This window comes from Dendrobates tinctorius, unplaced genomic scaffold, assembly GCF_039654945.1.
Source record: "Dendrobates tinctorius isolate UK_male_01 unplaced genomic scaffold, ASM3965494v1 ptg000103l, whole genome shotgun sequence".
Taxonomy (NCBI): Eukaryota; Metazoa; Chordata; class Amphibia; order Anura; family Dendrobatidae; genus Dendrobates; species Dendrobates tinctorius.
The window spans coordinates 3,201,973-3,228,172 of NW_027361771.1; the positions used below are offsets into that span (position 1 = coordinate 3,201,973).

General features: G+C 44.7%; 1 protein-coding gene across 1 annotated transcript; it reads left to right on the forward strand.

The window, feature by feature from the left end:
• The first annotated feature begins 21,223 nt into the window (after window positions 1-21,223).
• LOC141099878 (uncharacterized) lies at window positions 21,224-25,000 on the forward strand. The gene is made up of 7 exons (XM_073587953.1): window positions 21,224-21,743; window positions 22,835-22,882; window positions 22,950-23,008; window positions 23,083-23,154; window positions 23,272-23,647; window positions 23,724-23,880; window positions 24,004-25,000. The coding sequence occupies exons 3-7, from the start codon at window positions 22,964-22,966 to the stop codon at window positions 24,998-25,000; spliced, it is 1,647 nt and encodes a 548-aa protein (XP_073444054.1). The 5' UTR covers window positions 21,224-21,743; window positions 22,835-22,882; window positions 22,950-22,963.
• Window positions 25,001-26,200: the final 1,200 nt, after the last annotated feature.

Sequence of the window (26,200 nt, forward strand, 5' to 3'; positions counted from 1 at the left end):
CTTTCTATGAGGTCTATCATCTGCATGGCATTAGTGGGGGATGCCTGTCCGATCCATGTCTGGAGGGAGTGGGGCAAAGCCCTCCAAAACTTATCAGTCACTATGCGGTCCAGCATGGCCGTGGGGGACAACACCTCAGGCTGCAACTACTTTTGTAACAGGTGCATCAGGTTGTAATACTGGGACCAAGCCGGCTTGGAGAGGGTAAACTCCCACTGGTGTACCTGCTGGGCCCGAACTAGCACATTTACCCCAAGACGTACCAGTATCTCACCCTTGACGACCGTGTAGTCCGCCCTTTTCTCCGTGGGTAGGTCCTGATACGCTTTCAAAGGTCCTGGGGCCAGAAATGGAGCGATGTTTTCTGCCCAATGGTCCCGGGTAGCTTCTCTCTCTCAGCGACTCCTTCGAATATCTCCAGGTACGCCTCCACATCGCCCGACTTCTCCATTTTGGGAACCGCTGTACGAACCGCTTTCCGAACATCATGGATTCCCCGGTTAGTTCCTTTTGTCTGCACTGCCGTGATATGCTGTATCAACAGCTGATTGGTTTCCTGCTGCTGCATAGCCTGCTGTCACATGGCCTCCTGCTGCTGTATGGCCTCCTGCTGCTGCATAGCCTGCTGTTGCTGTGTAGCCTGCTACTGCATAGGCTGCTGCTGTCGCATGGCCTCCTGCTGCTGCTGTGTAGCCTGCTGCTGCATAGCCTGCTGTTGCTGTGTAGCCTGCTGCTGCATAGGCTGCTGTCGCATGGCCCGCTGCTGCTGCTGTGTAGCCTGCTGCTACTGCTGCATAGCCTGCTGTTGCTGTGTAGCCTGCTGCTGCATAGCCTGCTGCTGCTGTCGCATGGCCTCTATGAGCGTTTTTACCGTGGCCTCCATTTCTGGAACGTTCCCCGTCTGGGTCTGTGCCACTCGTTTCACCCAGTACATAGGCTGGGGTACAAATCAAAATTAAGAAAAACAGCCTGGCCTCACTGCGTTTGCCCACATTCAGTCCACCAAAGGTAGGGATTCGCTCTGGTAGGTAATGGCAGGGTTGCAGTAACGAGGCAACACACAGGCTTAAAGTCCAATTTCAGTGGTTTAATGTCACGTTGCAAACAGATTAACAGAAAGTAAGGAAAAACATAAATATTCTCCAGCTTGGAGAACCACTGGTCCCAGACTCACCCCTTGCACGGGACGGACTTAACTAAGCGGGAGCCAGGTCCGCGGCATCCGCCAGGTGCCATTCCCAGGGTTGTTGAGAGTCTTGCTGATATAGTCCTGCAGAATGGGGATCCTGTATACAAGTTCAGGCTAAGTCCAGCCAAGTTCCTGTAACTTCCAGACACACTCACCATGTGCCAAACACCAACCTCCATTAAATAGCCCATAACCCCTCACACAAGTGAGATAGACATCACATGGGCTAATCACGTGACATGACATCATCGCAGGTACTGTCCTTAGGGAAAAACCCGGCCAAACATTAATCTGCTGGGAGAAATGTATCTCCCATCCAGTAAAACACCCTTTACTGTACCACAGTTGTAACCAATGGTAAAGTTGAAAAACACATCCAAAACGCTATGTGTGAACATAGCCGAAGTGGTGGAGGAACATTTTGGTTTTTGGTTATTCATTTTGCCTTATATAAAAGTCATTACCCTTGAAAGGATGTTCCTTAACATATTTTACTAGGAAAATCCATTTTGGTTTAGTTTTTGTATGTTTTATTGTGCGCCTGTAAAAATGGCGTAAGACTCGGACAACATTGCTCACAGCTGTGACCTGGGAGTCAGAAATGCTTTCAGGGGTCTTCACAATGATGTTCCCATGTCATTGAGCACTGTTTCCATCATTTCCAGATGTTTTTAGACCTTAAAAGGACCCCCAGGGGGAGTCGTGGAAAAAATACTCGGTTTTCCCATAGACTTACATTGGGCTCATTGCTCGGGTCGAGTACTTGAGTATTCCAATTTGCTCAACCCAAGCAACGAGCACCTGAGCATTTTAGTGCTCGCTCATCACTAACGCTTAGTATCTTATTGACTCATCATGTCAGGGCGACGCTTCGTTCCAAATGTGGAAACTTGAAAAAGTTCAACATTTGGAATGAAATGTCGCCCTGACATGATGAGTCAATAAACCACTATGTTTTCGAGTGCTGCCTTCATCTTTTTTGAACATAGGTAGATAGATATGGGCAGGGTCGTTCTGGCCTAGCGGGGTATCGGGGAAATCCCCGGTGGATCCTTGGCTGTGGGAAGGAGAGCAGAAGAAGAAAAAAAAGTCTGTGGTTTTAAAGGGCGCAGGTCCTTTAAAAGCGCAGGCCGCGTATGTGCAGTGGTGCGCGCACGTGGTGGTCATTACCCGAACTGCCGCGTCGCACATCCCGATCTATACTTCCAAGTGTGCGCTTGTCGTCATCGGCGTATGACGTCAGTGTCATGCGCTGTATGCGACAGGCGCACACATTTACCGCTGGCCTCTGCTATGTCGGTTGCCATTTTATCAGTTGCCCGACAGACCTGCAGAGGAGGACACCGCCCAGCGCTGAGGGTCAGGATGGAGACACATGGGGGGACCAGGCTGGAGCAGCACAAAAGGCCAGGATGGATATATGGGGGTGGCAGCATAAGGGACCAAGATGGATATATGGGAGGGTGGCAGCACAAGGGACCAGGATGTATATATGGGGGTTGGCAGCACAAAGGACTAAGATGGATATATGGGGGCAGCACATAGGCCCATGATTGTTACATGGGGGAAGCAGCACATGGGCCCATGATTATTACACGGGAGGAGCACCACAAAGGACCAGGATGGATATATAAGGGGAGCAGCACATGGGCCCATGATTGATATATGGGGGGAGCAGCACAAGGGACGGATATATGGGGAGGAGGACAAGGGACATATGGGGGCCTGTATGGATAACTGGGGGGCAGGATGGCTATCTGGGGCCCATGCTGCAGATATTGGGGCCAGGCTAGACAAGGGACATGGGGGGCCAGGATGGGGCATATTATAAAATAAAGGGTGCCAGGCTGGGCGAGATTATTAAATAAAGAGGGCCAGGGGGAGGGACTTAATTACTTGTTGGGGGCCAGAATGAGGAACATACTGTATTAGTTTATGGTGACAAGTGGGATATTATTACTACTGTCATAAAATTTACTTTTTAGGAAACTGTTTTCCATGGAGTGAGCAAAATGGGGGTCCTGTTACTGTAGAAAGATGATCCAGCTCAACGATACAGTGAAATATCAAATTCTTTATTCACTCAGATTCCAATAGAGGATAAAATATCAGCATGTGTAAAGCAGAAAGTTGCATTATCAACTCGTTTCAGGTGTCGCAGCACCCTTAGTCCTGTTACTCTACACTGCGGCACTATATCGCTTTTTTATTCATCTGACATAGTGTTGAAGTCGGGAAAAAAAGTGGTAAAGTGGTCTGGAAGCGATCACCTATTGATGACTGTGTGTTATATTTTGCAGAGACGAGCCCTGGCTGCAAGAAGTGGTGGTCTGTGCTGGATGACACAGAAAAGCGAAGGACTTCAACTACAGACGTCATTGGTGAGTCAGGGTATTACATGTGCACACACACTATACACTATATACAGAGCTCCTGTGTATAATGTTATTGGTGATCACTGTATTACCTGTACACTGACACTATATACAGAGCTCCTGTGTATAATGTCACTGGTGCTCACTGTAACCTATACACTGTATGCAGAGCTTCTGTGTATAATGGCACTGGTGCACACTGTAGTACCTATACACGATCTTCAGAGCTTCTTTGTATAAAGGCACTGGTGGTAATAACAGTGTTGTTAGTATTGTGGTTTGTATTCATGATCAGTATTGTAATATTCAATCACCAATCACTGTGTGGTGGTATTATATGGGCTGGTCATGGTGTGGTGGTATTTGTCCCTAGTATATGGTATTATTCGGTCACTATTTGATCTGTTCATGGTGTGGTGGTATTTCTCCCCTGTATGTGGTATTATTGGTCTTGGTATAGTGGATTGGGTTGTATATGGCGGTCATTTGTTCTCTCTGATATTAATTAGGAGACGATTCTTTATTTCCATTAGAAATTAGATACTTGGAACACAGCGGCAGAGATGCACTTACAGGGGTTCTCCTGTGAAAAAAAGTAATTGCCTCCCCACGGAATAAGCTATAACGTATTGATTTGTAGTGGTCTGACTGCTGGGATCCATTCCACAGAATGTGGAGCTTTAATCCCCATTAGACTGAAGTGGCATGTACAACTTGACCACTGATCCATTCATTGCAAAAGTGGCTGCACTTGTTTTTTTATGGAAGCCCCAAAGAGGATGAATGGAGCTGTGGTCAGACATCCCACTTGCCACTCCATTTTAAAATGGGGATAAGTGTCCTATCAATGATAAAATTTCCTCATTCTTCAGATCGTTGCCGTTTCTAATGGTCGGACCTATCCTGTGGAGCCCGTGGATGGGTGATAACTTAGTTTAACCAAAGAACCCCATTAACCCCTTCCTGAACATGAGACGTACTATCCCATCCATGGGACCCGGGCCCCTATGCCCATGGACGGGATAGTATGTCTACCGCGATCAGCGGCGCCCACGTGGTGAGCGCCGCTGATCGCGGCCGGGTGTCAGCTGATTATCACAGCTGACACCCGGCACAATGTGTCAGGGGCAGTCACGGACCGCCCCCGACACGTTAACCCCTTGCAAACCGCGATCAAACATGATCGCGGTGTACCGGGGGTTAAAAGGAAGCATCGGCAGGGAGGGGGCTCCCTCCGTGCTTCCCTGAGCCCCCACGGCAGCGCAATGTGCAGCACTGCTGCCGGGGGCTCCTTTCCTGCAGGCCCCCGAATCCAAGATGGTGACGGGGGCCTTCGGGGGCCTGCAGGAGGCTGGCTTCCTCAGTGCCTGCAAAGCGCAGGCATGAGGAAGCCTTCTGCAGTGCCTGTGACAGATTGCTGATCTGTCACAGTGATCTGTGATGTGACAGATCAGCGATCTGTCACAGGACAGTGATGTCCCACCTGGGACTATTTAATAAAGTAAAAAAATAAATAAAAAAAGTGTTAAAATAAATTTAAAAAAATCGCCAAATAAATTAGAAAAAAAAAAAAAAATTCCCCCAAATAAATCCATTTTTTAGAAATAAAAAAAAAAACAATAAAAGTACACATATTAGGTATCGCCGCGTCCGTAACGACCCGCCCTATAAAACTGTCCCATTAGTTAACCCCTTTAGCGAACCCCTTAAAAAATAAAAATAAAAAACTAAGCAAAAAATAATGATTTATTATCATACCGCCAAACAAAAAGTGTAATAACGTGTGATCAAAAAGACGCATATAAATATCCATGGTACCGCTGAAAACGTCATCTTGTCCCGCAAAAAACGAGCCGCCACACAGCATCATCTGCAAAAAAATAAAAAAGTTATAGCTCGCAGAATAAAGCAATGCAAAAATAATTATTTTTTATATAAAATAGTTTTCATTGCATAAAACCGACAAAACATAAAAAAAGACCTAAATAAGGTATCTCTGTAAGCGTACTGACCCGAAGAATAAAACCGCTTTATCGATTTTATCGCACGCGGAACGGTGTAAACGCACCCCCCCAAAAGAAATTCATGAAACGCTGGTTTTTGTTCATTCTGCGTCCCAAAAATCGGAATAAAAAGCGATCAAAAAATGTCATGTGCCCGAAAATGGTACCAATAAAAACGTCAACTCGTCCGGCAAAAATTAAGACCTCACATGACTCGGTGGGTCAAAATACGGAAAAATTAGAGCTCTCAATATGTGGTGATGCAAAAACTATTTTTACAATAAAAAGCGTCTTTTAGCGTGTGACAGCCGCCAAACATAAAAACCGCCATAAATAGTAAATCAAACCCCCCGTTATCACCTCCTTAGTTAGGGAAAAATAATAAAATAAAAAAAAGTATTTATTTCCATTTTTCCATTAGGGTTAGGGTTAGGGCTAGGGTTAGGGTAGGGTTAGGGCTAGGGTTAGGGTTAGGGCTGAGATTAGGGTTAGGGGTGTGTTGGGGTTAGGGTTGGAGTTAGAATTGGGGGTTTCCACTGTTTGGGCACATCAGGGGCTCTCCAAATACAACATGGCGTCTGATCTCAATTCCAGCCAATTCTGAGTTGAAAAAGTCAAATGGTGCTCCTTCCCTTCCAAGCTCTGCCATGCGCCCAAACAGTGTTTTACCCTCACATGTAGGGTATCAGCCTACTCAGGTCAAATTGCAAAACAATTTTTGGGGTCCAATTTCTCCTGTTACCCTTAGGAAAATAAAAAATTGGGGGCAAAAATATCATTTTTGTGGAAAAAAATGATTTTTTTATTTTCACGCCCGAGCGTTATAAACTTCTGTGAAGCACTTGGGGGTTCAAAGTGCTCACCACACATCTAGATAAGTTCCGTGGGGGGCCTAGTGTCGAAAATGGGGTCACTTGTGGGGAGTTTCAATAGTTTAGGTACATCAGGGGATCTCCAAACGCACATGACACCTGCAGACCATTCCATCAAAGTCTGCATTCCAAAATGTCACTGCTTCCCTTCCGAGCCCCGACGTGTGTCCATACAGTAGTTTTCTCCCACATATGGGGTGTCAGCGTACTCATGACAAATTGGACAACTTTTGGGGTCCAATTTCTCCTGTTACCCTTGGGAAAATGAAAAAATTGGGGACTAATTGATCATGTTTGTGGAAAAAATACAATTTTTTTATTTTCATGCCCGGGCATTATAAACTTCTGTGAAGCCCTTGGGGGTTCAAAGTGCTCACCACACATCTAGATAAGTTCCTTAGGGGGTCTCGTTTCCAAAATGGGGTCATTTGTGTGGGGTTTCCACTGTTTAGGTACATTAGGGGCTCTCCAAAGGCAACATGACACCCGCAGAACATTCCCTCAAAGTCTGCATTCCAAAACGTCACTACTTCCCTTCCGAGCCCCGACGTGTGTCCATACAGTAGTTTTCTCCCACATATGGGGCGTCAGCGTACTCAGGACAAATTGGACAACAACTTTTGGGGTTCAATTTCTCCTGTTACCCTTGGGAAAATAAAAAAATTGGCGACTAATTGATCATGTTTGTGGAAAAAATAAGATTTTTTTATTTTCATGCCCTGGCATTATAAACTTCTGTGAAGCCTTTGGGGGTTCAAAGTGCTCACCTCACATCTAGATAAGTTCCTTAGGGGGTCTAGTTTTCAAAATGCGGTCATTTGTGGGGGTTTCCACTGTTTAGGTACATTAGGGGCTCTCCAAAGGCAACATGACACCCGCAGACCATTCCATCAAAGTCTGCATTTCACAACGTCACTACTTCCCTTCCGAGCCCCGACGTGTGCCCATACAGAAGTTTTCTCCTACATAGGGGGTATCAGCATACTCAGGACAAATTGGACAACAACTTTTGGGGTCCAATTTCTCCTGGTACCCTTGGGAAAATAAAAAAAATGGTGACTAAAAGATCATGTTTGTGGAAAAAATACAAATTTTTTATTTTCACGCCCGGGCGTTATAAACTTCTGTGAAGCACTGGGGGGTTCAAAGTGCTCACCACACATCTCGATAAGTTCCTTGGGGGGTCTAGTTTACAAAATGGTGTCATTTGTGGGGGGTTTCCACTGTTTAGGTACATCAGGGGTTTTCCAATCGCGACATGGTGTCCGATCTCAATTCCAGCCAAAAACGTCAAATGGCGCTGCTTCCCTTCCGAGCTCTGCCATGCGCCCAAATAGTGGTTTACCCCCACATGTGGGGTATCAGCGTACTCAGGACAAATTGCACAATAACTTTTAGGGTCCTGTTACCCTTGGAAAAATAAGAATTGAGGGTGAAAAGATCATTTTCGTGGAAAAAATATGATTTTTTAATTGTACAGCTTTATGTTATAAACTTCTGTGAAGCCCTTGGGGGTTCAAAGTTCTCACCACACATCTAGATAAGTTCGTTAGGGGGTCTAGTTTCCAAAATGGTGTCATTTGTGGGGGGTTTCCACTGCTTTGGTACATCAGGGGTTTTCCAATTGCGACATGGTGTCCGATCTCAATTCCAGCCAAAAACGTCAAATGGCGCTGCTTCCCTTCCGAGCTCGGCCATGCGCCCAAATAGTGGTTTACCCCCACATATGGGGTATCAGCGTACTCAGGACAAATTGCACAATAACTTTTAGGGTCCTGTTACCCTTGGAAAAATAAGAATTGAGGGTGAAAAGATCATTTTTGTGGAAAAAATATGATTTTTTAATTGTACGGCTGTATGTTATAAACTTCTGTGAAGCCCTTGGGGGTTCAAAGTTCTCACCACACATCTAGATAAGTTCCTTAGGGGGTCTAGTTTCCAAAATGGTGTCATTTGTGGGGGGTTTCCACTGTTTTGGTACATCAGGGTTTTCCAATCGCGACATGATGTCCGATCTCAATTCCAGCCAAAAACGTCAAATGGCGCTGCTTCCCTTCCGAGCTCTGCCATGCGCCCAAATAGTGGTTTACCCCCACATGTGGGATATCAGCGTACTCAGGACAAATTGCACAATAACTTTTAGGGTCCTGTTACCCTTGGGAAAATAAAAATTGGGGTGAAAAGATCATTTTTGTGGAAAAAATATGATATTTTAATTGTACCGCTGTACGTTATAAACTTCTGTAAAGCCCTTGTGGGTTCAAAGTTCTCACCACATATCTAGATAAGTTCCTTGGGGGGTCTAGTTTCCAAAATGGGGTCACTTGTAGGGGGTTTCCACTGTTTAGGTACATCAGGGACTCTCCAAACGTGACATGGCGTCCGATCTGAATTCCAGACAATTTTGCATTGAAAAAGTCAAACGGCGCTCCTTCCATTCTGAGCTCTGCCATGCGCCGAAACAGTCGTTCCCCCCCACATATCAGGTATCAGCGTACTCAGGACAAATTGCACAATAACTTTTGCAGTCCAATTTCTCCTGTTACCCTTGGTAAAATAAAAAAAATTGAACCTGAAGTATTTTTTTGTGAAAAAAAGTTAGATGTTCATTTTTTTTTAAATATTCAAAAAAATTTCTGTGACGCACCTAAAGGGTTAATAAACTTCTTGAATGTGGTTTTGAGCACCTTAAGGGGTGCAGTTTTTAGAATGGTGTCACTTTTGGGTATTTTCTATCATGTAGACCCCTCAAAGTGACCTCAAATGTGATGTGGTCCTAAAAATAAAATGGTGTTGTAAAAATGAGAAATCGCTGGTCAACTTTTAACCCTTATAACTTCCTAACAAAAAAAAATTTTGCTTCCAAAATTGTGCTGATGTAAAGTAAACATGTGGGAAATGTTAGTTATCAAGTTTTTTGTGTGCTGTATCTCTGTGATTTAAGGGCATAAAAATTCAAATTTGGAAAATTGCGAAATTTTCCAAATTTTCGCCAAATTTCCGTTTTTCTCACAAATAAACGCAAGTTATTTGAATGAAATTTTACCACTAACATGAAGTACAATATGTCACGAGAAAACAGTGTCAGAATCACCGGGATCCATGGAAGCGTTCCAGAGTTATGACCTCATAAAGGTACAGTGGTCAGAATTGTAAAAATTGGCCCGGTCATGAACGTGCAAACCACCCTTGGGGGTGAAGGGGTTAATGTAAACTACCGTAATTATACATCACAGTTATGGGGGTTCACACCAGATGTGCAGGAGACGCTTGTGTGTTACAGCCGATGCTCCACTATAATGGGGATAACGACTGACAGATATTTGCATATGGCTGTAGGGTGGGTCCCTAGAGTCCATTCCCCTTGTGGGCCCCAGATACCCCAGTCCGACCCTGGATATGGGTTAGATAGAAAAGATATATGTCCATGGTTATTGGGCCCTTCCCAGCCTAAAAATAACAGTCCGCAGCTGCCCCAGGATTCTAGTGCCTTGTCCAGCTCTTCCCGATTGCCCTGGTACGGTGGCAATCTGGGTAATGGTAGTTGAGGTTGATGACATCTGTGACTTGTCAAAAATCACAGCTGTCATTACACACTGGGGTAAGTAATGGAGAAGGGTCTACATCTGATTCAGTGGATTACTGCAGATCTGCATGTGTGATTTTATTGTTTGATTGCTGGAAAAGTAATGTGGGTGTCTGTAGTCCCTCTGGCCTCTGTTTAGAGGTGTCATTTTCGGAGATGTACGAAACTGTAGCCGACAGCATTTTTATACTCGCCTAAAGAGATGGGCACCACCGGATCACAGGTCCTATAGCGTTCAAAGTGCATCTATCTGCCTCATTATAGGAAATCTTCCGCCAGGGATTCCGTCTGAATCATGAATTGCAGAAACTTACATGGAAACCCCGGTGTAAGTGCTCAGTGCAGAGTGTAGGATAAATGTTAGCCGAGTCTTACTGCCATCTTGTAGATAAACCTCAAAAGGGGCCGCATCTTATAGCAGCAAAATGAGGTGACAGGTTCCCTATATGGACGAGAAGGGGAAGGGAAAATATGGTTATTAAGGATAATGGGGTAAGGGAAAAAGAAAAAAAGGATTCCAAGGAAAATTAAAAAGATTGGTTTGTACAGGATAGGCAAGGGAAGGGGTTAAGATACACATATAAGATACCTTATATATAAAACACTTAAGAGGTAGGAGAGGAAGAAAAGGAATGGGAAAGGCATGGAAAGAAAAGGGAAAGGAAGAACACCTGTAAAAACAGGTGGAAAGACAAGCATGTTGATAAATACGAACTTTTAAATAATGGAGGGACCCCCATCATAATATGGGGGACACATGGTCACACAAACCACATTTTTGCCTGGCAATTTGTATCTTTTATTCTTTATTTGTTCTCTCTATTTTCGTCATCTATATGGTTTGCCAGGCAAAGGTCAATTTTCCCCCAGCTATTTTTAGGTTTCAGCTGGTTCCCAACTGCTTGGTTTCCCGTTTTTTTCTAGATCCCTGATTGGCTCTTACCAAAAAATGTGAGCATAGTTTTTCTATTTAAACCCCTTGGAGGCGCTGATCAGCTGTCAGTGTAGATGTCAGGATGGAACAGTTGATGCAGGAGCTGCTGAGGAGAGCCGCAGGAAAGGGCGGAGAAGCCTAGCTGCATAGCTGCCTTGAAACCCTGATGCCAGTGTAAGGGACAAGCAGTTCGTGGGATGCAGTGAGTAACCGGAGACAGAGAAGGGACAAGGATTTACTAAACAATCAATAACAAGTAGTACTCCACGCAGAGAAAGAATATACAAAGAAAACGGGAAAACTTATCGGTTGCAGTTCTGGCAAGGGGAAGGCTGGAAAATCTCCCAGCGGCGTCTCAAATGATGCACAAAGTCTCTGGCTCTGCTACGGAGAAACGAGTAACACTGCCACCCAAAAGTGCCGATGGATTCAGTCCTGCTCCACTTGGGTGCGCTGGAACGTGGAAACAGTCCTTTATGTGGATGCCTCAGAGATGGCGCCGGGCACGGCTCGTGAGTATGTGTACAAGCCGCAACAGCCCACGGTCTTTCAGAGTAGCCTCTAAACAGTTGATCCAGTTTCACGAGTAAAACAGGGATATCCAACGGTGCGGGTATAGACGGTAACTTAATAGCATCACCAGAAGTCTCAAGGTCAGCAAACGGAGGTCTGGGAAAAGCGGAATTGTCAGTATAAGCAGTGGAGAGGAAGTCAACCTTCTCCTGTCACCATCCCGCCAAGTCTGCCTCGTTCCCGCGTTCAGGCCTCTTTTTGTACCCCGCACCCCTTGCTGTCTGACAGAAAGGTCTCTCCCTTTCTGAGGAAATCCCCCCGCCAACAGTGGTGACAGTCCCGATAGTTACGGCTTTAAAGGGCACCGCACAGCGCTGACTCCATCTTGACTCATCTTCTTACACCAGCACAAGAAGCTGAAGAAGCCAGCATCCGGACAGAAGACAGAAAATCCTCCGATGAAGACATTGGGCCCGACAAGCGAGCTACACAAGCGAGCTACACTGATTACCCATCCACTACAGAATCCAGTATAAACTTATTACCCTCACCCACAAAGCACTCCAAGGCTCAGCACCACCCTATATCTCCTCCCTTGTCTCAGCCTACCACCCTACCCATGCCCTCTGTTCTGCTAATGACCTGAAGTTAACATCCTCAATAATGAGAACCTCCCAATCCCGTCTCCAAGACTTTTCATGTGCTGCGCCAATTCTTTGGTATGCACTACCCAGGTTAATACAATTAATCCCCAATCCCCACAGTTTTAAGCGTGCCCTAAAAACGCATTTGTTCAGACTGGCCTACCGCCTCAACACATTAACCTAACTATCCCATGTTTTGCAAATTCAAAATCTTTACCATAACCAGGTTCCTCGTATCATGTTCTCACATGCTTTTTGCATTTAATAGCCCCCTGTGTCTTTACAGTTACATACTTAGGCTGATAACCGCTTCATGCAGCATTACATGAACACTCGATTCTTACACTAAGGCTGGCCTGAACAACAAAAGCAATTATTACCATTCACCTTTCGTGTCTCCCCTTTTTCCTCATAGATTGTAAGCTTGTAAGCAGGGCCCTCATTTCTCTTGGTATCTGTTTTGATCTATGTGATTATTGTTATGCTGTAATGTCTATTTTCTGTACAAGTCCCCTCTAAAATGTAAAGTGCTGCGGAATATGTTGGCGCTATAGAAATAAAATTATTATTATTCGCATTCCAACCATGACAAGGGGAGAAACAAAGATGAAAATCTCAGTGGCCAGGTACCCCCTTGTGGTTCTTGGTTGCATTGTGCTTATATGATGGCTGTAATTTACCTTTATCTTTAGAAGATCCATATATAGTAGGTAGGGCCAGCTCCAGGTTTTCGTGGGCCCCAGGCGAAAAAGTCTCAGTGGGCCCCTTTAACACATACCACAATTCATGATACACAGATATGGCAGATATATCTATAGGTATAGTACAATGCCAAAGATTTCACTTACGGTACTTCATACATTACATGAGTTATATGTAATGTACATTCTACAATATCTCAGACAGGATACTCATCCACATCGTATTATGAGCACCACATAGCATTCCATACAGAATAATGAGCCCCATATGTTGCTCCATACAGTATTATGAGCACCACATAGTGCTCCATAGAGAATAATGAACCCCATATATTGCACCATACAGTATAATAAGCCCCATATATTGCTCCATACAGTATATAATAGGCCCCATATATTGCTGCATACAGTATAATGAGCCCCATATATTGCTCCATGCAATTTAATGGGCCCCATATAATGTTCCATAAAGAGTAATAAGCCCCATATAATGTTCCATAAAGAGCAATGAGTCCCATATAATGCTCCAAACAGTATAATGAGCACCATATAATGCTCCATACAATATAATGAACCCCATATATTGCTCCATACATAATGGGTCCCATGTAAAGTTCCATACAGCATATGATGGGCTCCATATAATGCTACATATATGATGGGCCCCATATAATGCTTCATATAGTATAGGATGGGCCCCATATGGTATAATGGGCCACATATATTTCTCCATACAGTATAATGAGTCCCATATAATGCTCCATACAGTAGATGAGAGGCTCCATATATTGCTCCATACAGAATGGGCCCCATATAATGCTCCATACAGAATAGGCCCCATATATGATGCTCCAGTCTATGATGTGCCCATATAATGCTCCATATATAATGAAGACACCAAATTTATATCCCAACAACCGCTGCTCATATAGCCAATATACCATATATAGCACCAAAAAAAAAATTATGATAAATTTTATTTCTATAATAATAATAATAATAATAAATTTTATTTCTATAGCGCTGACATATTCCACAGCACTTTACATTTCGGAGGGGATTTGTACAGACAATAGACATTACAGCATAACAATAATCACATAGATTATAACAAATGCCAAGAGGAATGAGGGCCCTGCTCGCAAGCTTACAATCTATGAGGAAAAAAAGGGAGACACAAAAGGTGGGTGGTAACAGTTGCCCTGATTGTATGGACCAGCCATAATGTTAGGTGTGTGACAGTACGGACACAGAGGGCTAATGGATGCATAAAGCATGTGGGAACATGATGCAGGGAACCTGGTTATGGTAAATCTTTTGGCTGTGCCACACAGGGATAGATTAGGTTAATATGTTGAGGCAATAGGCCAGTCTGAATAAATGCGTTTTCAGGGCACGCTTAAAATTGTGGGGATTGGGGACTAATCGTATTGACCTGGGAAGTGCATTCCAAAGAATTGGCACAGCACGTGTAAAGACTTGGAGATGGAAGAAGGAGGTTCTGATTATTGAGGATGCTAACCTCAGGTCATCAGCAGAACGGAGGGCGCGGGTAGGGTGGTATACTGAAACAAGGGAGGAGATGTAGGGTGGTGCTGAGCCATGGAGTGCTTTGTGGGTGAGAGTAATAAGTTTGTACTGGATTCTGGAGTGGATGGGTAGTCAGTGTAAGGACAGGCACAAGGTAGAGACATCGGTGTAACGATTGGTGAGGAATATGATCCTGGCTCCAGCATTCAAGACAGATTGGAGAGGGGAGAGTTTGGCAAGAGGGAGGCCGATTAGAAGAGAGTTACAATAGTCGAGACGAGAATGAATAAGAGAAACAGTAAGAGTTTTTGCAGACTCAAAAGTAAGAAAAGGTCGAATTCTAGAAATGTTTTTGAGGTGCAGGTGACAAGAGCGAGCCAGTGATCGAATGTGGGGGGCGAAGGAAAGCTCGGAGTCAAGTATGACCCCAAGACAGCGGGCATGTTGCTGGGGAGTAATAGTGGAACCACACACAGAAATGGCAATGTCGGGTATAGGTACATTAGTAGAGGAAGGAAACACAAGAAGTTCAGTCTTTGACAGGTTCAGTTTCAGATATAGTGAGGACATGATAAAAAAATCAGACTAAGATACCGCAAATATAATAAAAAATTAGTTTTTATTAACAACTCATTAAAATATTACTTAAAAATAGGAAAGATACCACAGGTACAGTATCAATAGGTGAGTACCCTGGGTAATATCATAGATAGTTCCATATTGTTATAATGCGGGCACAAAACATCGGAAACTAATACAGTTAGATCATATATAGTCCATAGTATTGGCACTAGCGTTGTAGTACCCCTTCAACAATAAATCCTTCACACAACGCTACACAGATACAAGTGCATCTAATGAGTGCAAAAAATAAGTAAATATAACCAGTGATACCAGCATAGTGCAAGCAGAAAGAGAAAGACTACAATATCCAGTGCCAATATGGTCATGCAATCAACACTAACCCTTTTATAACATGATAATTCATATACATAATAATAAATAAATAGAATTTATAACCCGCGCATTATTCTGATATAGTTACCTGAAACACCCGGGAGCCCACCACACGACGCGCGTTTCGCACGGAAATGGGTTAGTGTTGATTGTGCCGTGTCATAACAATATGGAACTATCTATGATATTACTTGGGGTACACACCTATTGATACTGTACCTGTGGTATCTTTACTATTTTTAAGTAATATTTTAATGAGTTGTTAAAACTAACTTTTTATTATATTTGTGGTATCTTAGTCTGTTTTTTTGTGCTATATCCATATACTGTATAATGAGCCATATATATGATGCTACAGTGTATGATGGTCCTCATATATTGTTCCAAACATAAAAAAAAATTAAAAAAACTCACCTCTCCTCGCTGGCTGCTGCTCTGCTCCGGACTCCTCAACGTCGACTTCTTCCGGCTTTCTGGACTGACTGTTCAGGCTGAGGGTGCACAGATGTGACATCATCGCGCCCTCCGACCTGAATGTCACAGTCCGAATACACCGCAGTGGTAGACCGGGGAGAGGTAAATATCGCAAGTGCAAGCAAAGGGGCCCACTCTGGCACAGGCACCAGGTACCCATGGCGCGCCAGTGTCCCCGATGACGAGTTGACGCCCCGCCTGCTCAGGGCCCCAGCACTTGACCGGGTGCGTCGGGTGCTGAGGCTGGCCCTGATAGTAGGTTATGTGAGTGACATGTTGGTCACTAAGAATGCAAAGAATATGTAGCAGTTTTGAGAATATGTAAAGCAATGAACAAATTTTACATCTGTGATGTGAAAAGGAGTTTTAGTTTGTGGGGTGAAGAAAGGGTATATAAGCTTGTTTTCAGCATTTTGGAACATGCAGTTTGAGAAACATGTAAATTACTTTGCAGGCGATGCAAAATTGTTTTTTTTCCTAAAGGTGGCACTATTCCTCTTTTCATTTTACTATGATAACCCTTGAAAATGAATTTTGTAAATGCTTTCTGTAACCTCTATGGGATGAAAGGGAAATGAATATAACATAAAATACACTTTTGCAAGTCATGCATAAAATTAAAGGTATTAATAAAAAATATGTTAAAGAACATCTGTTAGTAGGATTAACCCTCCTAAGCTGTCTATATGGGCACGTAGGTCATAGGAAGCTGAATAAAGGGAATAATATTTGAATCCGATATTTTATTCCAGAGAAAATCACATTTTTTCTTAAATACAGTATAAGGCTAAGTTCACACTTGCGTTTGGGTGCTCTGCGTAGGGCTGTGTACAGCATCGGGTCTATTTCTAGTTTAATTTTAAATACCACCCAAAGCAAAATAGGTGCATATAGTCTCTTTACAAAAATATTTTTTTAAACTTTATTGAACAAATTGAACAATTTAAAATATATATAAATTCAACAGAGAAATGCACTGGAGGACCACATGTTGTATTTACACTTCTGACAAAATCTCTAGTGGCTCAACAGAGACGCCGGCAGACAATCACAAGACTGCTGGATTGAATCCTGAGCACGACAGTTACATTTCTCAGCCAAACAGTATTACATGTTCTTGAGTGCATTTCTGATATGCCCCCTGATGAAGCAAAGGGTGAAACGTATGCTAGGGCATCGGGACCACATTCAAAATTAGCCTGCAAAAATATGTAAGTTATCTTGTTGTTAATGGCTTATCATTCAAGTTAATCATCACCATAAGTGTGAATTTAAAGCAGTACTTGTCACTATGCAAATATTTCTAAGTTTGTATTTATTAAGAAATTTATACTTTTATTAGACACTATGTATCATTCCATATTGATTGTATATAACTATGCAAATGCAACATGTGGTCCTCCATTGCATTTCTCTGTTGAGCTTATATGTATTTTAAATTGTTCACTTTTTCAATAAAATTTAAAGAAATATTTTTTTCAAGAAACTATATGCACCTATTTTTCTTTGAGTGTTATTGATAGTTAAGGTGTGTCTTTAATAACTATTTGCACATACTCCATATGTTGGCAGTCATTTGCTATTTAATTTTGACTTTTATTTTTTTTATACCAGGGAAAATGCATTATTACAAGGCAAAAGTGTTGCAAAAAGATCACAAACTGTGGCCTATGCATTGATTGCACAGTTGTACAATAAATTCCGACATTATGGTCAATTTGTGATTCTCTTGCCAAAAGTGGGGAAGAAAAGTTTATATGTGGCCCAGTAGATGGTAGTTTTCCAAATCCCTCTAAATTTACTACAAATTTCACCAGAAATTAGAGCAAATGGTATGGTAGCACCAAATAAACTTAGCTCATTGCTTGCATATATCTCCTTTTCTGGTACACAAAAATCCACCATATTTCTTACACATTTGTAAGAAAGCCAAAAATGCTGACTTGGGTTTCAGCTTGTTTACAAATGTTTATATTTTTATGCAGAAGTTTTGTGTACACTACATGCTAGTTAGGCCTCTTTCACACTTCAGTTTTTTACAATCAGTCACAATCCGCCAGGTTTTGAAAAAAACGGATCCTCAATTTTCTTTTGAGGATCCGTTTTTTTTCTCCATTGACTTGCATTAATGGCGGATTGTGACGGATGGCTGTCCGTTTTTTTGAGGATCCGCCAAAAGTTTCTGTCCGTCACCATCCTCAAAGATTTCAAAACGGAGCTTGCAACATTTTTTTTTTTTGCGGATCCTCCAGACACTCATTTAACCCGAAATTCTTTCTGGTTGCCGGACCAAAAAAACTCTCTCTCTCGGCTGCGATTCCTTTAAAATTCTTCATTTTGCGGATCCGTCAAAAAAACGGATGGGTGGCATCCGTTGTCATCAGTTCTAAAACGGATCCAGCAGTTCTAAAACAGATCCCGTTTTGACTGATGCAAAAAACTGAAGTGTGAAAGAGGCCTAACTCTATCGAGTGCCATGCTCAAGTTTCCTGCATACATGTTTTGCGGCTGCAAGGCACAGATCTGGCCAAGGTTACAAAAGAATTTCTGCAGTACTCAAGGGTCCTAAGAGGACAGTGGCCTCCATAATCCTTAAATGGAAAAAGTTTGGGACCACCAAAAGTCTTCCTAGACCTGGCCGTCCAGCCAAACTGAACAATAGTGAGAGAAGAGCCTTGGTGAGAGAGGTAAAGTAGAACCCCAAGATCACTGTGGCTGAGCTCCAGAGATGCCAGGGGCGGACCTACCGCCCATGCAGCCGGTTCATTGAATGGGGCCCCAGGGGAGAGGGGGCCCCTCCAGACTCCTGCACCCACATGGCTAATTATTCAATTCAAATTAGCCATGTGGAGCGCTGCAAGGAGGAGAGCAGCGCTGCAGGAGGCGGCAGAGTGAGGGCTGAGGTCAGTAGCGTAGCTACGGGGGCAGCTAAGGGCCCCTGAGAAGGCGGTGGGGGGCCCCGGTGCCAGCAGTCGGCCCCCCACCTCACAGCCAGCAATGTCGTCCTGGGCTATTCTGTGCGCACAGGACCTGTGATGAGGTCACAGGAGGGGTGGAGTCAGGGGTCACATGATCAGGGGCTTCAGTGGCTGCAGGGCTCTGCTGTGCTGGTTGTCATGGTACCTCTGGATGAGGTAACGTATATGTGTGGGGTCAGGAGGGGTTTACAGGGTGGATGTAGCAGAGCCGTGTGTGTATGAGGTGTAAAGAGCGGAGCCGTGTGTGTAGAAGGGCTACGAAGCAGAGATATGCATGTATGAGGTGTACGGAGGAGCGGAGCTGCGTGTGTATGTTGTGAGCGGAGCTGTGTGGGTGTACAAGGTGTACGGAGTGAAGCCGTGTGTGTGTAAGGGGTGTACGGAGCGGAGCCGTGTGTGCAAGGTGTACGGAGCGGAGTCATTTGTGTACGAGGTGTCTGGAGCGGAGCCAGGTGTGTACGGGGTGTACAGAGCAGAGCTGCGTGTGTACAAGGTGTACAGAGTGGAGCCAGGTGTGTACAAGGTGTACAGAGCGGAGCCAGGTGTGTACAAGATGTATGGAGTGGAGCCGTGTGTGTACAGCGTGCACGGAGCAGAGCTGCGTGTGTACAGCGTGTACAGAGCAGAGCTGCGTGTGTACAGAGCAGAGCTATGTGTGTACAAGGTGTACGGAGCACAGCTGCGTGTGTACAAGGTAAACGGAGAAGAGCCGTGTGTACAAGGTGCACGGAGCACAGCCGCATGTGTAAAAGGTGCACGGAGCAGAGCTGCGTGTGTACAAGCTGTTGAATATTGAGATATCAAGTGCAGTAATAGGGACACATACGGCATTAGCGGCTCAGTATTGGGGTATCAGGTGCAGTAATAGGGGCACACGGCAACAACGGCTCAATATTGGGGTATCAGGTGCAGTAATAGGGACACATACGGCAGCAGCGGCTCAATATTGGGGTATCAGGTGCAGTAATAGGGGCACATACGGCAGCAGCAGCTCAGCATTGGAGTATCAGGTGCAGTAATAGGGACACACGGCAGCAGTGGCTCAGTATTGGGGTATCAAGTGCAGTAATAGGGACACACGGCAGCAGCAGCTCAGCATTGGGGTATCAGGTGCAGTAATAGGGTCACATACGGCAGCAGCGGCTCAGTATTGGGGTATCAGGTGCAGTAATAGGGGCACATATGGCAGCAGCAGCTGAGTATTGGGGTATCAGGTGCAGTAATAGGGACACACGGCAACAACGGCTCAGTATTGGGGTATCAGGTGTAGTAATAGGGACGCATACGGCAGCAGTGGCTCAGTATTGGGGTATCAGGTGCTGTAATAGGGTCACATACGGCAGCAGCGGCTCAGTATTGGGGTATCAGGTGCAGTAATAGGGGCACATATGGCAGCAGCAGCTCAGCATTGGGGTATCAGGTGCAGTAATAGGGGCACATACAGCAGCAGCAGCTCAGCATTGGGGTATCAGGTGCAGTAATAGGGACACACGGCAACAACGGCTCATTATTGGGGTATCAGGTGCAGTAATAGGGACACATACGGCAGCAGCGGCTCAGTATTGGGTTATCAGGTGCAGTAATAGGGACACATACGGCAGCAGCGGCTCAGTATTGGGGTATCAGGTGCAGTAATAGGGACACATACGGCAGCAGCGGCTCATCATTGGGGTATCAGCAGGATGAGGGGTTTGTGCTGGTTGGGGATAGATGGTGATGGGGCTTTAATATGAGAAGTGAAAGGTGTCGTTGTTGTATTCTCTGAAGCAGAGTCGTGGCTGGAGAAGTTGTCATGTCGGTCTGGGCCAGATGGAAAAGACGTGAAAAGTGAACGATTCCATCACAAAGATCGTCAGCGGTAAGACACCAACTAAAACTGTGCAGTATTCACATATGTTTTGTAGGACTGGTATTTACCACTGACTATATGGCGGTAATATCAGTATTGGTCTTTATATAGGGATTATTTTCAGTACAGCGCAGTCATCTCCTACATCCACTATTAGGAGGCGTCACTGAGTTGTAATCAAAGTTACCTGGTTATGGGCCCACTCAGATGTTTCGTCCCCCTGAACCAAAACCCTAGCTACGCCTCTGGCTGAGGTGATGATATTAGATCAGCGGCCAGCGTCAGTGCTGCGCTGCCGCTTTGGGGGAGGAGAGGAGGAGACAGACACAGACTGACTGTCACTCACTGTGCCTGTGGTGCCGGCCGGATGGTGGCTGCAATGCAGCCGCAGGTCAGTGTGTGATGTGTCTGTCTGTGTCTGAGTCACTCACTTGTGCCGTGCCCCTGCCCATATGCTGCAGCAGCTCAGGAATGTGCAGAGTGCGGACACTGGACAGTGTGGAATGGATGGAACCTCTTGGTCTGGCCTGCACTGCCTGCTCCAGGTAAGGCTACTTTCACACATCAGTTTTTGTGCATCAGGCGCGATGCGGCGAAAAGTGTGAAAACCGGATCCGGCGCCTGTTGCCACCGGATCCGTTTTTTTCCCCATAGAGTTTCATTATTGCCGCATTGCGCCGGATGCCTATGCGGCGTATCCGGTTTTTGCTGGATCCGGCAAAAACAGCCGGTCCGGCGTCTGGAAAAAACGTTACATGTAACGTTTTTTGTCTGCGGTAAAAAACCGGGAGACGCCGGATCCGGCGACATACGGTTTTTTTTATAATGGTAGTCTATGTTCGCCGGATCCGGCGGCATCCGGTTTTTGCCTGATTCCGGCGCCGGATCCGGTTTTTGCACTGAGCATGCTCCAAAAAGTATCAAATTTGGGGAAAAACACCTGCCAATCTCCACCCACCCTATAGGAAAGGTAGAGAGAGGGCATTAATCACCCTTAATACAGAGGAGAAAGAGCTACTGGAGACACACACAGCCACTGGATTCTGCCACATATACACCAGCCAGACAGACATCCAGCAACCAACTGGATTTTTGACAGCCATCCACTATTGGACCTCCAGCGAGCAGGAGTTTGAGTGTGAGTATAAAAATTTTCTTGCAAGCATAGGTTTTCGTTTTGTCTGTGTGACTGCCGATACCTGCGCACCCATCCCCGTCACAGCCAGCGACTGTCTTGCCGCCTTCCCAGATAAACTTGTCACCACCATGACCCCCACAACCGCCACTTGAACCCTCTGCCGCAGAACCCCCATCACTGCTGTCACTGCTAGCCACCACGCTGGAGTCCCATGCTGTACCTGCTGCTGCCTGCTCAGCATATATATGTATATATACACACACACACATGTATGTTGTTCATACATTGTACTATTGTTTTTAAAAAGTTTCAGGTGTGGTCATCAGTGTGGGGGGGATTCTAATTATGAAGGACAGTGTGAAGTAGTTTGCGTGGGTGGGTGTGTGAATTTATGTGTAAATACTGTAGGGGGAGGTACTGTATATACTCGTGTATATGCCAAGATGTTAGGCCCATTTTTGGTGCTAAAAGTCCCCCTCTTGGCTTATACACGGGTCATCTCCCTGTGGGTCAGAGGGGGAGCAGGGGTGTCACAGATCATCCTGCTGTCATATCTGTAGCCTTGCTTGCTTCTCCACTGTCTCCCTTCCTGTCTTCAGTGGTAACGTTACCATTCCTGAATCTGTGCGTTGCAAGCATAGTGATATCCACCTTTCCTGGGTCCATTGCTGCTCCCTGCGGTCTCTGCTGCATCCTCAGTGGGTGCGTTGATGTGAGAAGTGCGTGTCCCCCTCTGCTGGATGAACAGTCACTGACACAAGAAGTGGCAGACAGGGGCGATGGACCCACAATAGGTTTTTTTTTTTTTTTTTGGCATATGGGGGCATATTCTATGGAACAGCATATGGGGCCATAGTGTATGGGTTACACACTGGGCTTATGTGTTCCCAATTTTTGGGCCGGTGCGGCTTATACACGAGTATATACATAGTAATTTTGCGATGGTTTGTTGTCCAAGCTGCATTTTATAGCATGGTGAGAGTGGAATTCAAAAAATCTTATTTTTTACTATTTTTGTTGTTTTGTTTGATTGTAAAAATAAATGTTGCACACAGCACAAATCTAAACTACATCGTGCTTTTTTCATGCAGGAACTTGCCCAGGACACTACTGCAAAATCCTAATTTGCAACCCATATTGTAAGTATACAGGCCTGAAAGCTTTGAATATGGTTAGTGTTGTAGGTAACAATTGTTTTCATTACAGAATTTCAGCCAGACATGTCTTCTTCTGGGAGCCCTCCCTCACATCGCCAGCGAAATGAGGTATTTTTTTTTTTTTATTATTGCCAGAACATTCTTGGTACACATAACCCTATATATGCATTCTTGTTTAATAGGAAGCTGAACCAGAGGGTCTCTCAGAAGGAGACGGGCGTAGCGGAGAAATGCCTGGAGTGGGCTCCCCGCATGTAAGTATCTTTGCATTAATTGCACTAAAACATGTTCTTACACATCACTGGACCTAAAAACAAGATCAACATAACAGCATTTAATTTTCCTTTTCTTCTTTTTTTTTTTCATTATAGGCTTCTGAATCTGTGGCTCGTCCGAGAGTTCCTCAAAGTGCCTCCCAGAGTCGTCGGCAACCACGCCGGGGTGGTCGCCATAGAGTAAGGTTTTTTTTTAGGACTTTTATAAGGTTTGTACATAATGCTGTGATTGTTATGTTTACCTTTTTTGTCTTTAAACAGGCTTCACAGCGTGCTCACGATTCCGACAGTGAGGATGTGGCTATTGATGTGGACCTCTTGATTGATATGGTGAGAGATCGTGAGCCGCTCTGGAATATGGCGGACCGCTTCCATGCAGATGCTTGTGTTACTAGACGACTCTGGGAGGAAGTGTGCCAGGCTGTGCTATCTAACTGGGAGGAACTCCATTCTCGGGCACAGAAAGAACAGCGTAAGTATTCACATTTCAGTAATGTTTCCGGATGTATTGTGCTTGATCCTAATCATTTTGTGTTTTCAATTTTCAGGGGAAAGAGTTCAGTTGCGGTGGCGGTCAATGCGGGATCGCTTCAAGAAGGAGTTCAACAAAGAGATGCAGGCTCCCAGCGGATCAAGAGGACGCAGGAGCCGCTATAAGTATTCTGAGGCCCTGTCATTCCTGAAATCAACTATGGTGACAAGAAGGTAAACATTCCTACCAGAAGTGACTAAATAAAAAATGGTCAAATGTGTAATCTTTTTTTTGGCAGCCAGGGCTAATGAATATCATGATATTAATGTCTATTTTTTTTCTACTTTTTTCAACAGCACCTTCAGCAGCACGCGGGAGCCTGCATTGAACCCTTCTGGAGCGATCCCCCAGGAGGCCGCCACCATGGACCACAACATACCCAACCCCTCTGCACCCTCCCTGCCTTCCCTTGTGTGTGATCCCTCAGCCCCATCCACCTCTGCTGGAGCATCTGTGCAGGCTTCATTACATGAAGCTGCTGTTGACGAGGTAGGCTTTCCTTTACCTCACCCCTCTGACACAGCTGCCCTCTATAGAACACCTTTGAGTTCTGGGCGGCTGCGTCAGCGGGGTCAGGAAAAGCAGTTGGCTGCAGAGTTTATGAATCTACATGCATCCTTTCAAAACACTATGAAAGTCATGACCCAGCAAATGTCTGCTGGGTTCAATCTTGTTACTAGAGAGGTGCTTGATTTAGGCACGCGTGTTGAAAGGATGCATCTAGATGCAAATAAAGCGCCGCATCATTCTTTTTTCAAAGCTGTGATTGAGCGGCTGGACAACCTAACTCCTGAACAGCAGCTACATGTAATGCAAGCCTGCCAGGTGGCCTTAGCACAGGTGACATCAGAAGCCCCTCCAACAGGCCCAGTAGTTGCTCCAGGCCCGGTCCTTCCTACCCCTCCTGTACCATACCATTTTACCCAGTACCAACCTCCTGCCCCTTTCCAGTCTGCTTCCCCGTACCAGTTCCCAACTGCATCCGTGCCTACACTCCCTTCCCAACCTACACTCCCTTCCCAACCTACACTCCCTTCCCAATACATCCAGTCTCCTTCCACATCCCAAATTCAAGCGTCCTTCACCCACAGTTTAGTTTCCCCCCCGTCTATTGTTTTCTCCACCCCTTCATCAGCTTTATCCACCCCTTCACCTTCTTTCTCCATTCCTATACCTTGTCCTTTGCTATCTGACCCCTCACAAACTACATCCTCCCACAACACCCCTGTTGAAGTGGTCCAAACTGAGAGCCCCTCCAATACTATTTCCGCTACACATTACACCAATCTTTAATGTGTTTTGTTGTTACCAATAAAAAAGTTTTATTACAAAAATATAAAAGAAAAAATTCCAGCTAAAGCTGATAAAAATAAAAAAAATTTTTTCAGTCTGTCAAATGTTTTTGTTTGTTTTACTGTTAATATAACATGTCGATGTATAAAACTCAATGAGTGTGTGTGTGTGAGTGATTGTGCGAGAGTAGGTGTGTGTGAGTATGTGAATGTATGGGAGTGTGTGTACAAGAACATGTATGAGTAATTACGTACGTGTGTGGCGGTGGGGGGAGGCCTGCTGGTGGGCAGTACTGTGGAAGGTCCTTGGATACCGCTTTATAGCCCCTATATTATTTTCTACACACCACACTACATGATTTAGTAGAAAGTTTTTAACTAAATGATAATTTTTGTTCAATTTTAAAAGAGCTTTGTCAGGAATTTAAAAAATGGGAATATTTTGGTACAAAAAATAGGTAGTAAAACAATATAGAATACTGATACAAAGGTACTAATACTTTACCAAAATTGAAGGGTACAGTAACTTAAACCACAGAAATGGTTTGGTACAACAAGGTTAAAAATTGGTTTTAACATCTCAAACCATGTCATCCTGCCATTCAACTCTACCTTCAGGTGACATAAAGTACTCGGCAAATGTGTCCCTCATTCTGGACACTGCTAGAGTACTTCGCACATTAACACTGCGATAATCATGCAATGTGGTTTCAACATCATTGTCTTCGATGGCAATCTGTTCCTTACTAATAACCAAATTGTGTAGCACAACACATGCTTTTACCACCTCATCCACATTTTCTGTTTTCAAGTTAATTGCGGTCAACAGTACTCTCCATTTAGCGGTAAGAATTCCAAACGAACACTCCACCATCCGCCGTGCTCGTGTCAGGCGATAGTTGAACACTCTTTTTGTTGGTGTCAAGTCTCTGCTTGCGTACGGCTTCAGCAGGTGTTCTGACAGCTGAAACGCTTCATCACCTACGCAGACAAATGGCAGTGGTGGCCCAGAAGTTTGAGGAAGCGGTCTTGGAGGTGGGAATTGGAATGTGTTTCCGTACAAATTACGGCCCATTGCTGAAATTTTAAAAACTTGTGAGTCATTGGAGCGTCCATAGGCCCCAATATCCACCGCAATGAATTTGTACTTGGCATCTGCAATCGCCATCAGGACTATTGAGAAATATTTTTTATAATTAAA

Bases quoted from the DNA above. Each gene is read 5' to 3' on its own strand.
- LOC141099878 (XM_073587953.1), top strand. From the start codon at position 22,964: ATGTCTTCTTCTGGGAGCCCTCCCTCACATCGCCAGCGAAATGAG. The intron at 23,009-23,082 runs GTATTTTTTTTT...CTTGTTTAATAG, and splicing joins CACATCGCCAGCGAAATGAG to GAAGCTGAACCAGAGGGTCT. The intron at 23,881-24,003 runs GTAAACATTCCT...TTTTTTCAACAG, and splicing joins TCAACTATGGTGACAAGAAG to CACCTTCAGCAGCACGCGGG.